General features: G+C 40.4%; 3 protein-coding genes across 3 annotated transcripts; 1 reads left to right on the forward strand and 2 right to left on the reverse strand.

Annotated features, from left to right (window-relative positions):
• Positions 1–1693: 1693 nt before the first annotated feature.
• LOC147643117 (uncharacterized) lies at positions 1694–2471 on the reverse strand. The gene has a single exon (XM_086836865.1). The coding sequence runs from the start codon at positions 2402–2404 to the stop codon at positions 1985–1987; it is 420 nt and encodes a 139-aa protein (XP_086692991.1). The 5' UTR covers positions 2405–2471; the 3' UTR covers positions 1694–1984.
• A 10630-nt stretch (positions 2472–13101) lies between these two features.
• p24-1 (transmembrane emp24 domain-containing protein) lies at positions 13102–14579 on the reverse strand. Its single transcript, XM_020952685.2, has 2 exons — positions 14427–14579; positions 13102–14354 (listed from the first exon to the last, which is right to left on the reverse strand). The coding sequence occupies exon 2, from the start codon at positions 14133–14135 to the stop codon at positions 13479–13481; it is 657 nt and encodes a 218-aa protein (XP_020808344.1). The 5' UTR covers positions 14136–14354; positions 14427–14579; the 3' UTR covers positions 13102–13478.
• A 192-nt stretch (positions 14580–14771) lies between these two features.
• LOC110184221 (nudC domain-containing protein 1) lies at positions 14772–16985 on the forward strand. The gene is made up of 2 exons (XM_020952673.2): positions 14772–16226; positions 16304–16985. Exons 1-2 carry the CDS (start codon positions 14915–14917, stop codon positions 16786–16788), a joined length of 1797 nt encoding a protein of 598 aa, XP_020808332.2. The 5' UTR covers positions 14772–14914; the 3' UTR covers positions 16789–16985.
• The last annotated feature ends 28 nt before the right edge of the window (positions 16986–17013 follow it).

Here is a 17013-nt window from a genome sequence, read left to right on the forward strand (position 1 = left end):
TAAACATTAAACAGTGTTAAGCATGTCGCCTCACCTCCGGCACTGATAATGCCACCTGTAGCTGCCGTTGGATTCTTGCGCAATATATCTAGAGATTTATGAACATATTTAGTCGATAATGAAGGCTTCAGCATAATTTGGTTTTAGTATCTTTTTAGTAAGGTTTTTTGACTAATCAAGATTTATTTAGAAACTAGAAGAGTCGTCTGGCGCCTACAAAGGATGGAGGATCGGAGGAAGTCAGCAGGCTGACTTCCTGCTGAGCTCCATCGCACCTTGCACCTATTTCAAACTCTATTGAATTTTCATAGGTATTTCCCAAAACTACAGCTTAAGTTCATAAAATCCTAAAATATCATAAAAATCAAAACCTGTAGACCAAATTAAAAATGTAAATGTAGATGTTTAAAAAATTCGCAAAACCGCATTCCAAACCGTATAGTCCAAAGTCTTGCACATTGCCTGAAATAATTATTATAAAACAAAACATATTAACAAGTATTAAAAAAAAAGAAACAAGAAAGGAAATTAACTCAGCGAACCTGGAGTTCTTGCGATTTGCTATCGATTGATAGGTTCGAGTCGGACATCGATTTTTATTGGTATATTACAATTTTTTCAACAAATATAATGTTTCAAAAACTCATAACTTGGCCAAAAATGCCTTAATTTCAATTCGGAAAGCTGTTCTATGCTAGTTTTTATTGGGTTAAAAAGTCTGAAATTAAAGAAAAATTTTTTTGCCAGAGATGGTTAGACAGATTCGGCTGATGGTGCTGATCAATAATATATATGATTTAAAGGGTCGGAAATGACTACATCACTGCGTTTCAAGCTTCTAACTAAAATTATAATACCCTGCAATGGTATAAACATACACAGAATCCGGATATTTAGGCCCTAAATCAAAGCGGAACGAAAGAGGTTACCCCTTCATGCGTCGCACAATACATATATTGTTTATCTCAGAGACATGACTCTATTCATCGACACAAATCAATCGCTGATGCTGTGATCAGTGATCAAAACAAAACAGTGGGAATTGTATAACCAGAAATGCGACATCTATTTCGTTTACTTTTCCTCAGAAAGCCGTCTCATTTTCCCATGGCGCTCCGGGGGCTTACCCCCTCTCTCTATTTCTCTCTATCTTAATATCTATCTCTATTTTTTGGGGAAACCTTGACCCATCTTGGGCCAAATATTTCATGCCAATGCATACACAAATGCCGGACGACCGCTAACAACTTGGCCAACAAACAGAGGGCCAACAAAGGCACAGGTGGCCAACAAAGGTGGGACATGCAAATAATTGAATCGAATGGAATCGAATCGAATCGAGGTAGAAAATAACAACGGAAAAGGGTCCGGGCTCACAGACACTTATTAACTGATTAAATAAAACAATGTGCTAACGTTTTTATTATGACTTTAATGGCCGATTTCTTCACATTTTATTTTTTATTGGGGAACTCCAAAAGGCAGTCGGTTTCATTTTGAATTCTTTTTTGGTTGCTTTTATTTAGAACATTTGGGAAATTAAATTAACCTTTTTAAGGAAAATATTTTATATAAATAGACATAAAAACAAGAAAGAAGCTTATTCAAGCATTAAGTACCAATCCACTTTCGCATTGATAAAAAAGAAAACTAAATAAAACATTTATGTGAAATAAAACATTCATATAAATGATTGCTGATCAATAATGTTAATACAGTTTTTATGGTCGGAACTGATTCCTCCCATCCTCCAATGACAACGTAGATAGAAAATTCATAATAATATTGTTGCTATGATTTGTTAATATTTGTAAATAGTATTTGTGTTTGTTGAAGCCTAATCCTCAACAACTTCGAAGATGATTTTATCATCCTTGTCTCCCTCTGATGTATCCTCTTCAGTCTGCTCTACAGTGGCATCTTCTCCCTTGATGCCTTCATCAGTGGTGTTGGTCACCTCTGCCTCAATGCCTTCAAGAGATTCCTAGACTATTTCATCATCTTTGATTAGTCCGGAGACACCTTTGGGTTGTGGAGTGCCATTTCCAGCCTTTGGAGATCCCGGCGGCATCTTGGTAACGTCGAAAGCCTCTTGTTCCTGCTTCTTGTTGGATGCATCGCCTTCTCCTTCGGATGGAGCGGCATTAGTCACATCCTTGGTCTTGCTATCCTCTAGCTTCTTCTTCTTCAGACCCAGCTCCTCATCGGTGGAACCGGGCTTGCTTGCACGCTTGCCCAGTAGCAAACGGAGAACCTTGCCTCCCTTTTCAGGCTTCGCTTTAGATTCCGGCTCAGTGGCACCTTCTGTGGTGCAGGTTGCCTCTGCCTCGAAGCCGGCATCCAGGAGCTTCCCATCTACTTCCTGCTGCCCTTTGGTCAGAATGTCATCATTGAAGCCGTCCATGTTCTGGGTTTGCTGATAGAAGCGCTTTAAGAAATTAAGTTGAAATTAAAACGGTGCTGGTGAAACTTTGTGATGTTCGAATCCAACCAGTTGTGACCAGTTTGGCATTAAATTCAATGAGTTTCCTGATCCCATCTATCTTTTAGTATTATAGAATTTCGTTTTTAGTTTTACGAAAACCTAATTACTATATATAATAACTGACAGAGAAGCTGTTGTTAAATGTAGAGGATCAGTATCTATTTTTAACAGAAAGTATCTATTACCAGTAAGTAACTATGATTATTAAGCATCAATGCCAATTAAGTAACTCTGAACAGTAAGTATCTATGATTAGTAAATATATATAATCAGTTACTAACTATGAACACTAGTAAACAATGACTTGCAACTTTTGTAACACAACACATTTCTGAGGCGTGGCCGGCAGCAGTCACTTCGTTCCGGGGATGTTAGAACTAGTTGGGAATTATATGTTCTCACGTGCGAGATTTGTTTTGGAACAAATTTAAGCTATTTGAATGGAACTATGGAGATATTTTTCTATATAATCTTACTAGTATATTAGTCGGAGCATGGCGAATCGGTGGACTATGTATATATACATATATATAGCTCCAATAGGAACGATCGGGAAATTTTAAGAAAATAAATAACTATGGCCAGCAATTAACATTGAGCATTAAGTAAGTATGAGCAGCAAGTAACTCAGAACAGTAAGTAACTCTGAACAGTAAGTATCTATGACCAGTAAGTATCAATACACATTAAGTAACTATGAGCAGTAAGTAACTCTGAGCAGTAAGCATCTATAAGCAGTGAGTAACTCTGAACAACAAGTATCTATGACCAGTAAGTATGTATGATCGGTTGCTAACTTTGAACACTAGTAAACAATGACTTGCAACTTTTGTAACACAACACATTTCTGAGACGTGGCCGGCAGCAGTCACTTCGTTCCGGGGATGTTAGAACTAGTTGGGAATTATATGTTCTCACGTGCGAGATTTGTTTTGGAACAAATTTAAGCTATTTGAATGAAACTATGGAGATATTTTTCTATATAATCTTACTAGTATATTAGTCGGAGCATGGCGAATCGGTGGACTATATATATATACATATATATAGCTCCCATAAGAACGATCGGGAGATTTTAAGAAAATAAATAACTATGGCCAGCAATTAACATTGAGCATTAAGTAAGTATGAGCAGCAAGTAACTCAGAACAGAAGGTATCTATGAGCAGTAAGTAACTCTAAACAGTAAGTATCTATGACCAGTAAGTATCAATACACATTAATTAACTATAAGCAGCAAGTAACTCTGAACAGTAAGTATCTATGAGCAGTGAGTAACTCTGAACAATAAGTATCTATGACCAGTAAGTATGTATGATCGGTTACTAACTTTGAACACTAGTAAACAATGACTTGCAACTTTTGTATCACAACACATTTCTGAGACGTGGCCGGCAGCAGTCACTTCGTTCCGGGGATGTTAAAACAAGTTGGGAATCATAGGCACAGATGGGCGTGATTTGTTTTGGAACAAATTTAACACCAAGCTATTTGAATGAGACTATGGAATTATTCTTCTATATAGTTTTACTTGTGTATAAGTCCGAGTATGGCGAATCGGTTGACTATGTATATATATATATATATACATATATAGCTGCCATAGGAACAATCGGACGAACTATGATCAGTAAGTAACTATGACCAGTGAGTAACTGTGAACAGCAAGTATCTATGACCCGTAAGTAACTTTAATCAGTAAGTATCGATGACCCATAAGTAACTCTGAACAGTAAGTATCTATGAGCAGTGAGTAACTCTGAACAATAAGTATCTATGACCAGTAAGTATGTATGATCGGTTACTAACTTTGAACACTAGTAAACAATGACTTGCAACTTTTGTAACAACACATTTCTGAGGCCTGGCTGGCAGCAGTCACTTCGTTACGGGGATGTTAGAACTAGTTGGGAATCATATACACAGATGCCCGAGATTTGTTTTGCAACGAATTTAAGCTATTTCAATGAAACTATGGAGATATCTAATATATAAAATTCTCGTGTCACAGTTTTCGTGCCCTTACTCCTCCGAAACGGCTTGACCGATTTTGATGAAATTTTTTGTGCTTATCCGGTATCTATGAGAATAGGCCAACATCTATTTTTCACCCCCCTAAATGTTAGGGGTAGTCCACCCTTAGCGTTTCCAAGTGACCCTACTGCTGCGCCATCCACAGGCAGCCAGCTGAATCAAAGCATTTCCTGTCAAACATTCAAAACATATTGAAAGAAGAAACTTGAAAAGTTCTGAACCGTTTATGCCCAAATTTTTAGAGAACATGCGTTGAGGTTCCAGCTCGGTTATTGACTACTTTTGATGTTGATAGCTTATCTGCGGCTGCGAATATATCTATTTTTTTAGCGTTTCCCAGTGCCCCTACTACTGCGCCCTCTACAAGCAAATCAAAGCATTTCCTGTCAAACATTAAAAACATATTGAAAGAAGAAATTGGAGATACAAATTTTATTTTTTGTTCAGGTTCAGTAAGAAACGAAGTCATGCCACCAAAAAAGTCGAGATTGGGTCGTTGTATTCGCAATACAGAAGCAAAAAGACGTAAGATTACGAATATGACTGACGAAGAACGGGCCTCCTTCCGAGAGACTGAGCGGCAGAGAGCAATGCAAATGCACATAGAGGAATCAGCAGAAAGACGAGCAGATAGGCTTGAGAGAAAACGATTGAGAGTTAGGCAGTCGCGTTCTGCAGCAATCGATTTGATTCACTCTCAAAATAATGATCGCGACAGGGCAAGGGTAACTGAAGCGCGTTTACAGCTTGCAGCAGATCAAACCCTGCAATACAATCGTCTTGCATTCAGATATAATCCAACTGTTGATTATAGCTCGAATCGCAATGTCGTTATTGGCCAGATGCATCAGGTCTGCATATACTGTCAGGCTCTCAAATTCAAAAACGAACCAAAAGGATTGTGTTGCGCTTCCGGGAAAGTGAAATTGCCTCAACTTGAAGCACCACCAGAGCCTCTGCACTCTCTATTCGCTGGATCTACTGCTGAATCGAAGCATTTCCTGTCGAACATTAGGAAATACAACTCTTGCTTTCAAATGACGTCATTTGGTGCGGAAATTATAACTGCGCAATTCATGCCAACTTTTAAAATCAAAGGACAAATCTATCATAAATCCGGTTTCCTGCTTCCGTTCCAAGACAGCGAACACAAATTTCTTCAAATGTACTTCATTGGTGATGATGGAGATGAAGTAGATGCACGTTATGGAATCAATAAATCGCTGAAGAGGCCAATTATTTCGCAGCTACAGAATCTTTTTCACGAACGGAACAATTTGGTGCGTTTATTCAAAACAGCAAACGATATGATGCCTTCGGATACGCATAAAATTGTCATTTATGCAGACAAAACGCCTGCTGGAGAACATATCAGGAGATATAATGCTCCAACTATAGACGAAGTGGCAATTGTCATAGTCGGGGATCAGTTTCAACCTCGAGATATTGTTCTCCATCGACGAAACGATCGATTGGTAAACGTCGCAGAAACTCACCGTTGTTACGATGCTTTGCAGTATCCACTAATCTTCTGGGATGGTGCCGATGGATACCATTTCAATGTGACTTATTTCTTATGCGTTCAACCACAATATGCCACAGAGAAACGTGGCAGTCCATTTGGAGAATGGTCAACGTGTCTATTTCACAGAAAACAAGAAAGGAAGCTAACTTCGGCACGCCGAAGTTTATATACCCTTGCAGATATAACTTCTATGACTTGGAATCTCAACAATATAAATTATATTTATTTGTGTTAAAAAACAATGAAGTAATACCTGCTTTCATTTCATTCACCTATACATATTATATTTTCAGTTTTACATTCGCAGATTTGCATTTTTCCTCTACATCAAACGATAGTTTGTATGGCACCTATATGATATAGTCGTCCGATTTTTATGAAATTTGACACAAAATTTAAATTTGATGAAAATCAGCTGAAAACTAAAAAAGTTATAAATTTAATTGTATTAATTTCTCGATCGTTCCTATGGGAGCTATATGATATAGTAGTCCGATTTTCATAAAATTTTATGCAAAATTGTAGAGTATAGGAAAATGGCTATATCTCAAATTTGATCCAATTCTATTGAAAACTGAAAAAGTTAAAAATTTTTTAAAAAAAATTTTCCGATCATTCCTATGGCAGCTATATGATATAGTCGTCCGATCCGGCCCGTTCCGACATATATACGAGTGAGAGTATATAGAAGGCTAACTACAAAGTTTCATTCAGATAGCTTCAAAACTGAGAGACTAGTTTGCGTAGAAACGGACAGACGGACAGACGGACAGACGGACAGACGGACAGAAGGACAGACGGACAGACGGACATGGCTAGATCGACTCGGCTGTTGATCCTGATCAAGAATATATATACTTTATATAGTCGGAGGTGCCTCCTTCACTGCGTTGCAAACTTCTGACTGAAATTATAATACCCTGCAAGGGTATAAAAATGTGCAAGAAAGAGTCCTGAATCGGCCAGCGACAACTCTGACTGCCTTCTTCACCTTATGCCAGGAAGATGATTTTGCCAGAACCTTGATGTATTCAGAAGTGCCCTCTTAACCATAATATGCCCGTGCGAAGCCGGGACGGGCCGGCTAGTTCTTCTATATAAATTTACTAGTATATTAGTCGGAGCATGGCGAATCGGTGGACTATATATATACATATATATATCTGCCATAGGAACGATCGGAATATTTAAAAAAAGTATAACTTTTCCAGTTTTCATCAGATTTTCATCAAATTTGATATATATTTTATTATTTTATATATTTATCTAAAATTTTGGGTTAACTTTTATGAAAATCTGACTACTATATAATATATGAATGTAGCTGCCATATAAACGATCGTTAAAAATAGTGGAATAGGCAGACATTTCTTTATTGTTCTTCAGCATAAATATATATATTTTATATTGTATTAATTCCTAGTGATCGGATGAATACTATTTAAAGTTGTAATGAATATTAAAATAAAATCCCAAAATAAAATGTATTTAATATTTAATATTTGAAATCGAATTAGGAGGATTATTAGCGTAACTAAAGCACATTTATCAAGCTATGTACATATGTACATATATAGTTTTGAAATGGTTTTATGTTGTGCTCTCATCTATGTTACATCCATGCTACTCCGTAATTTCGAAATTTCCCGGACATTGGGGTCGTTTTGAAACGGACTGATCCACCGATCCATCGATCCACGCCCTAGCCCAACGTTCGATATAGGCCCAATCTTCGATTCTTTCGTATCATAAATTTCCGCTCAGAGCGAATTAGCATCAGAGATACATAATTATTTATTTATGAGTGTGTTCCCTGCAGTTGGTCGCTTGTTGGCATAACTAACAAAATTTGATATGCATATTGCCTGGCTTGTTAATTATTTAATTTCGCGCTTCCCTTCCCCCCTTTTCACCGGTTCTCTGTGAAAATGAATATATTCACATTAACAAACATCGCCACCCATTAGTGGGCCACCGCAGCTTGATTTACATACTTATTGTCTATGCATATATTGTTTAGATATCTATCAATATTAAACAAAAAATACACAGCAGTTGCAGCAAAAGAAACACGCGAAGCTATCGAAATATTTGGCAAAGGCGATAGATATACAGATACAGATACATATACAGATGCAGATGCTGGGATCAACAAGCGTAAAATAAAACTAAAAAAAAAAAAAAAAAAACAAAATAGGAAAAATAAATAAAACAAAAATGAAAGAAAGGGAAACTGACCGATTTTTCGGGAGGATAAAAAAGTTTCTCACAAGCTACTGGCACGTAGAACTTGTCTTTAGCTTGATTTTATTAATTACTAAAAAATGACTAGAATAAATAATATAATATTAATTAAATATTATTCTCAACTAAAGCTAATAATTTGTAAGTAATAAGCATGTTACGGCATATGCTTGCAAGGTATTATAATTTTAATCAAATGCTTAAAACGCAGTGAAGGAATAATTTCCGACCCTATAAATCATATATATTCTTGATCAGCATCAGCAGGTGAATCTTTCTAGATATCTTCGGCGCAAAATAAAAATTAAATTTTCTAAAATTTTTAATTGAGTATGCAGATTTATTAAGCTAATAAAAACCAACATCGCAAAACTTTCCAAATAAAAATTAGCGTAGTTTTGGCCGAGTTATGAATTTTCAAAAACTTTGATTTGTTGAATAAATTGTCATATACTTAATTTACTTAATACTTAATTTTAAATTAATTAGTATATTTACATATACATCTTGAAGGAATCACGTAAGCAAACTCTTCAAGCCGCCCTCGCTGCGTCAGCTTCCAAGTGAAGCTCACCCATTGACGGATGGCACCAGTGTCGTCGGACTACTAATTGATACATAAAACCTGAAGCGTCAGCCACAGCGGCGGCAAGCTGGAAAAGATTTGGGGACTGGGAGTGGAGAGCGCGGATCGTGGTTAAGTTGGAAGGAAGTATGAGGCGTGTTCGGAGCTTTTGATTTTTGGGGGGCTTAACAGTGTCGATTCATTGATTGGCATCATCTATTGGGCCACGCCATGCGAAACTGAATGGATGTTGAAATGTAGTTTTTTAATACCCCCTTTTGGCCTTAAAATCCCACTGGGCCCTGATGCAAATTAATTGCTGCACAGAAAATTAAATAATTATATTCATAGAAAGTTTATTTATATTTTATTAGTTAAGCTGTACGTTTATTATACTTAAATTCAAGCCTCTGAATTGGCAATAAGGGGTGATGTATGTACATATGTACATATATTTGTTCGCAAGACTGGAAAATGGACATCACATACACATACATACAAATTTACATATATATGTACTAACCGACGACGACCCAACGAATATTCTCTTGCAACTGAACGAAGACCCAACGAAGATGTAAGTTGCGAGTAAACTTTTTACGAACGAGCGCCAACGAATCCATACATATGTACATATACATACATACAAATTTGAAGTCAATAATCATAATTATATTTATAAGAACGAGATAAATAACAAAACTAATTAAAAAAATCCAAAATAAATTATATTTTAGGTTATTATTTAAATTAAATGTCTGCAAATTTGCTGCTCGTCTTTATTCGCCGTCGCTCGTTCGTAAGAAGTTCCCTCGCAACTTGCATGCTCGTTGGGTCTTCGTTCTGTCGAAAGAGAATACTCGTTGTGTCGTCGTCGGTTAGTAAAACGAATGTTCGTTCACTTCAAATAGCGAGTCACCCCACATGCATACATATGTACATACATACATGCGTACACATATGTATTGTGTGTAATTATAACCAGCCCAGAGCACAGAAAAGAGACACTAACAAAATTATATGGACTATTAAAATTTAACCAGATTATAGATAATATCATCTAATAGGTCTTAAGCAATAGGGTCCGTATGCCCAATGGTCAGCTTCTGGGTCTGGGTCTGGGTCCGGGTTCCGGCACGTGTGCCACGGATTACTCGCATTATTACTATTATGATTATCAATATGGATGGATAATTAGCTTGCAAAGTGTGTTGACGTTTGATTAACCCCATTTAGACATCAATCAATCCACCGATCGATCTGCTGACAATTCATTTACACATGTCCTTCAGTCGCTTCCCTTTCACTTGGCCCAATCGTTTGGTTTTCTTCGTCTTCTTCTTATTCGTTTTTGTTGTTTAGTCCAAGCCTCTACTTCGATCGGCATCTGTTTGTTGCCAAGTGAAGAGTTCAGGCCAAAGAAGCTCGTTTTGGGGCCAAGAGTCGCATCAAGAGGGAAGGGATAAAAGCCCAAGAGAAATTCCAATAACTCAGCAAGATGTTTCGAAAGCAATTAATTTCAATATTAGCTAGTTAGGGATTACCTTAGATTAGTTTAAACCAGTTAAACACAACAAGCCAAAGATATATATACATACATATGTATACATATAAAGAAATTTGAGTTTAATATTGTTCATGTGATTTGTTAATATTTTTATATATTATTTATTGAAGCTTTGCATTAAAAAAATCCATAGATTCCTTTAGCTTCAAGGGGATTCTCTTCATCATTTCCAGTGTCCTTTGCAGTCTCCACTTCAGTTTCCGACTCGTCATCATCGTCATCTTCGTTAATCTTGTCGATGTTGGTAACGTTGAATGTCTCCTCTTCCGAAATCTTCTTGGATGACACCCCTTCAGCTTTGTATGGAGCGGCATTATCCAGGACCTGGGTCTTGCTCTCCCCTAGCTTCTTCTTCATATCTGGCTCCCCTTCATTTTTGGATGGAGCGGCATTAGCCACGTCCAGGGTATTGATCTCCTCTAGCTCCTTCTTCTTCATATCTGGCTCCCCTTCAGCGTTGGATGGAGCGGCATTACCCACGTCCTGAGTCTTGCTCTCCTCCAGCTTCTTCTTCTTTATATCTGGCTCCCCTTCAGCGTTGGATGGAGCGGTATTAGTCACGTCCTGGATCTTGCTCTCCTCTAGCTTCTTCTTCATATCTGGCTCCCCTTCAGCGTTGAATAGAGTGGCATTGGCCACGTTCTGGGTCTTGCTCTCCCCTAGCTTCTTCTTCTTCGTATCTGGCTCCCCTTCAGCGTTGGATGGAGCGGTATTAGTCACGTCCTGGGTTTTGCTTTCCCCTAGCTTCTTCTTCTTAATATCTGGCTCTCCTTCAGCGTTGAATGGAGCGGCATTAGCCACGTCCTGGGTGTTGCTCTCGTCTAGCTTCTTCTTCGTGGCCGGCTCGTTATTGGTGGAATCGGACTTGCGTGCACGCTTGCCCAGTAGCACATGGAGACCCTTGCCATCGATTCCTTTAGTTTCCGGCTCTACTTTTTTAGTGCTGGACATCTCTGCCTCGATGCTGGTGCCCACTTCGTTGTGTGCGTCGTTCTCCTTCTTCTCGTTGAGTTTCTGCTCGTTGGGTTTCTGCTCGTCGAGCTTCTGCTCGTTGAATTTCTGCACGTTGAGTTTCTTTTCAGTTTTCTGCTGGTCTTGCTTGTTCAGCGACTCATCATTGAAGGCGTCCATTTTCATTGGATGTGCTGGTAGTAGCGCTTGGGAGGTTGAAGTCGAAATGAGCGATGCCGGTGAAAATTTGTGAAGCCTTAGGAGCTAGAATCCAGATGACACCAGTCTGACATTCAATGTAATCGCATCTGTGATCTATCGAATGGGACGACAAGAAGGAAAGCTAATATCGGCACGCTGAAATTTGAAACCGTCGCAGTTTGAATTTAATCATTGTGAACGGATCCATTTTGTTCAAATAAATAAAAATAAAATAGGAGATTTTAAAACATGTATTACAATTTTTAAACATTAATAGTATTGAGTATGTGATGAATAAATTTAACTTAATGCATTCGAAATTAAAAAAGCTTGTGAGTTTTCAGTATTATTTTTGTTTCGTCATATATTTTAAAAATAATTAAACAATGCTGTTTCCCATCTTATTTTAAATTTCAATGCAGCTCGGACAGCAAATAAAAACGTTACTTTCCAACCATTTCAAGTGGCTTTTTTGTCTTAGCACCTTTTGTTATAAATGGGGCAATAAACATATGGACAACGATGTGTCACTGTGATTGTCTTGGACCGATTTAAATACTATTAATTGGTATGGAGACAAATGCCGATATTTGCATATATACTATTTATATATATATATACACATAAATCTGGGCAGATTTAGCAATGACTCTCCTCGGACTGGGATGGAGTGTGTGAAATTCCGAGAGTCAGTCAATGGTGTTGAACAATAGAAAAGATGACAGCCGCATATAAAACAGTTAAAAAGATTTACGACCTTTGAATGTGGTATTATCATGGCAGTGGCAATAATTTTGTGTTTGCATAATTATCGTTTAGTAACTCGAATCGAATCCATTGCTCCCAACCCGCTGGAGGAACGGAGGTATATGTGGGAGCTACTACAACAGCTGGGGTATCAATACCTCAGAATTTACATAGCTTGCAGATAAGATAAATGTCCCTACAATATTAAGGCATCTATTCGAATTGATCAGAAGTGATTTAATAATGATAGTAATTTGATATGTACGTGCCACAAATAATAATAAAAAATAATAATCAAAATAAATGTGATTACATAACATTATATTTTACAAACCAACGAATGCAGAATGCTTTTCAAAGCTCCAACTCATTGAAACCTTGGTTTTGGGTTTTCTTGGAGAATCGGTACAAAAAAATCTAGGGGTCTTTCTATACTAAACTCACAGGCAATCATAATCATATAAAACATTACATACAAACTCAAATTGTAATAAAATCATCCTTAAATACTATGCCACGCCATATCAGCAGAGTACTACTTCGCACCCACATGATCATTATCATTGTTAACATGATTACTTAGTTGAATAGCTATTTTTTCTGGTGTCTGTACAGAGTGCCATGATATTGATTCAGCTGCTTCTGGCCCATAAATGTACTAATACATACAATACATACAAAGTTAAAACTACGCTAGCTATGTCTATGATAACATCGAATCGAGGCACCAAAAGAGACCTGAAACGAAGTGCAAGGATGCCCGCGAATGAAACACGTTTCAGTTTACCTTTAGCTATCGAGTTATGGTTGCTTTTGCATGTATTTAATGTAGAAAAAAAAAACATTCATTCTGTTTCCGGGTTGCGGGGTCTCATCAAAAAGATTTTACATGTCGGTAGGTAGGTTGGATCGGGGCCGGCTAACACCAAAAAGAAAAAAGAAACTGCCCGTGGGGAAGTGGGAATGAATACGTTTCAGATATAGGAGCGGAGAAAGAGATATTGACAACGTGAGCTCTTCTATATATCAACGCAGAGCGTTCTAAAGAAACACCGAAAAAAAATAATTAAAATAAGAGATGCGGCGCTCCGAGTCCAACTACTGCTTCTCATTGCTCCTTCCTCCCTGCGCCTTGCTGCTCAGACTTCTGATCGGGCCCTTACAGACGGCCGTAGTGCGCCTGGCTGGGCTTGCGGTCCGTAAAGAAGTTGCGTAGCACCAGGATTTGGACGAGACCGATGAGTACGACGGCGGCCGTCTCCAGCGACGACCACACCATCACGCGCTGATTAAGATCCTCGGCCCGCTTGCGTCCCTGCGCCTCGCGCAGCCGATGATGCGTCTGGGCATCGAGAATTTCGTTGAGGCCCTTGTGAATCGCCTGCGATGAGGTCTCCATCTGGGTAAGCACGGTGGCATGCTCGTCGACGCCCGGAAGCGCCGGCTCCTCGCCCACCTGGAAGTCCACGTAGACGATTTTATGCGAGAAAGCTGAGAATTGGTTGCCGAAGCAGGCCGTATATACGCCCGTTATCTCCGCCGTGAACTGGTGGCTATCGAACGTAGCCCGCTCCAGCTTGTAGATGACCTTGCCCTGCGGATCCTTCAGCGTCACGTCCACGTCCAGCTGACCACCGGCGGATACTTGGAACTCGAAGTAGGCGCTGGAGTTCTTTTTGATCTCCTCGTAGAAGCAATCCTCCGCATTGTCGGCCAGGTCGAAGGTGAACTCCACAGCGGCGATACACTGTAGCAGGGCCACCAAGGCGCCCAAGGTGAGCAGAATCTGTGTGCGGTGGCTTCGACTTTGGGCCATGGCCGTCTTTTTGGTATTGGGTATTGCGTTTGGACTCTGCGCCTATGTTACTTTGGATCGCTCCTGTCCGGTCCAGTCCGATGCCACGAAACAGCTGCTGTTGGCTGGTGGCTCTAGTCCGCGGATTCGTATCGTCGCCCCTTTGCTTCGCTGCGCTCTTTTATTGACGAACTCTGCTGCCTCGCCTCTTTCTGCTGCCGCTGCGATGCTAAATTCTAACTGCAAAAGAAAAAATAGGGGAAGGCACGGGTCACACCCAGGACTGTTGCAAATACCATTTGTCGTCCTCACCCGGTCAGTTGTCGTCGTCGTCCGGATTACGTTTTGTTTGCTAATTGCTAAAAAAAAAGAATTCACTTAAAAACACTACAGAATGTTCTGACACGTGTCAACACTCTTTTTGACCGGAGCGACGCTTTCCAACACTTCAGGGAACACGTATGTGATATCGGCATTTAAAACACGGACAATCGACTATTGGCGGCTTAAAAAGGCATATCGGTATTTTTTTTTTGTGGAAGGGAAATTAAAGTAAATAAATTAAAGATAACAAAAAATGTAAATTTTAAATATAATTGTAATAAACTGTCCCATTGAAAATTCATAAATTGCCCGACGACAAACCTATCGAAATCGAAGTAGTCTGGCGAAACCACTCGATAACGATAGCCCACACAAGGGCAAACGGCATTTGATTTTCTTTTGGAGTTTGGAACAAACAAATTTATAGCAGTTGAAATATAATTTTTTACGAAAATACTCAAATTTTACTTATCAGGATGCCGGTCATCGAGTTACGTGTGGACCGCAACTTGCTCTGCAATAACTTCAAGGGGTACAAGATCTCATTCGACCCGGTGCCGATTTTGCGCGAGGATTTGCATTCGACGCCGGCGACCATGCACCTCGTTAGAGACCAATACTCACGGCTCCATAACGAGCTGTTTGCCCGTCAAAACCTTTTGTACGCGGACCCGTGGATCCGCCATAACACCTACTTCATAAACTCGGGCCACCAGGTAATGCAGTGCATGTACGATCCGGAGATCGGACGTTCCCTTGGTCTTCGCGTTGTATACACTATTGAGAACTACGACCACGGCGACGGCCACGAACAGCAGCCTGGCGACTACAACTACTCGATGTGCTTTATCTCAGAGCGCTTCTGTGTTATCTGTGACGGCATTACCACCTACCATTTGCTGGACACCGGCGATCGCTCTCGCCCCACCGCCGAAAAATGGAAACTGGTCACCCGCGCGCCGGTGGACAGGGAGAGCGGCGTGCGCGGCTACATCATGTACAATGCCCGCCTAGATGTGGTGCAGGAGCGCAAGCAGATTTCTGTTGTGGCCGGCCGCATCTTCCGTCGCGAAGCAGGTGCGGCATGCGTCTCACAGGAGGGAATGCAATATATGGAAATCATTTGGGGCCACTGGATCTTTAACATATTTAGCAACGAATGGGAATATTCGATCCGCGAGCGACTGGAAACAACAGGAACCCTGCAATATTGCGCCTTCGAACCGCGGGGCGAGAGTCTGATCATAGCAACCAATCGCAAGGTCGAGACACGCGCACAACGCGAAGCGGCCGATGCCGCCGCACTAGCTGCAGCCCCCGCTCCTGTTCCCACTGCGCCGCCTGAGGAGGCCCAGAACGGTCACGACGTAACCATTAGAGAAGATGCCGAGGATGCAAGTGGCAAGGTAACCCACACCTTTGATCAGACAAATAACGAGGTGATAGTCCGCTTTCCTCTGCCTGAGAACGCCACCCGTGACGACATTACAATTCGCCTCACATCTACCACTCTCGATGTAATGTACTTGGAGCAGGTGCTGCTGGCGGGTGAACTATACTTGCCCGTCCACACTGAACCCATGGTTTGGCTGGTGGAGGAAAGTGCTCTCCATTTGACACTGGCCAAGCAGACGCAGCATCTGAGATGGCCACAGGTGCTAAAGCAGGACGATGCTGAAGATGACGAAAGTGCGGCACCGTTGAATGCTTCTGCGCTGCCCATACCCAATCTGGTGGATCCCATTGAGGATTGCGACCTGGGTAACATGGATGATGGCAACCACATCGGTGAGTGTTCGCAGAAGTCATCAATTCGTTGGAATTTTATATACGTAACATTTTTTTTATCTCTTTTCCCCTTGTAGTGCGTTTCAACCTGCCCACAAACAAAATTACGCATACCATCTTCCTGGCCGAACAGCCGTTGCTCTTCGTCACCGATGTACGCCCGGGATTTCCGCCAGCCTTCGCAACTCGGGAAGGCGTGGACGCATCCGTGTGGCTGCAGGTATACCAGCCTACCCGGCCGGATGAGTGGGATGTACGCCACGTGGGCCAGTTGCCCGCCCTCGGCTATGTACAGGCCTCAAAGCTGAATCGCAAGTTCACCGCTTGCTGCGACGAGTTCAAGTACTGCGTTATATGTGAGTCCAGGCGTAATGTGCTCATCTACCACTCCCGCCACGAATCCGCCGAGGGTCTGCGCAAGCGCAACGGTGGGCCCGTCGTCATAGGTAAACAGAAAGTCGTCAACATCGAATTTGAGCACGGCGAGATCATGGGCGTCGCCGCTGCAAGCAATGTTATAATCATTTTAACAGAATACGCTCTGATGCATCTGCAATTGTGAGTCTTAGATTTTGACGACTACTCCATTTTCAGTACGTTTAAATTTCATCTCGAGTGGACTAGAAAAAATGCCTTGGATTTACTATATTTAAGTAGTAAACGCGACAACTTTGTGAATACAAGAACCACTCGTAATATATACAAATGTACATTCGGATTATTAACAATAAAAAAAATCGTTTTAGTGTTCTCAGATAACCCCTTATATTTATAATATAAATATAAT

This window comes from Drosophila serrata, unplaced genomic scaffold (genome assembly GCF_035046125.1).
Source record: "Drosophila serrata isolate PLE 108 unplaced genomic scaffold, ASM3504612v1 contig_293, whole genome shotgun sequence".
NCBI classification, from domain to species: domain Eukaryota; kingdom Metazoa; phylum Arthropoda; class Insecta; order Diptera; family Drosophilidae; genus Drosophila; species Drosophila serrata.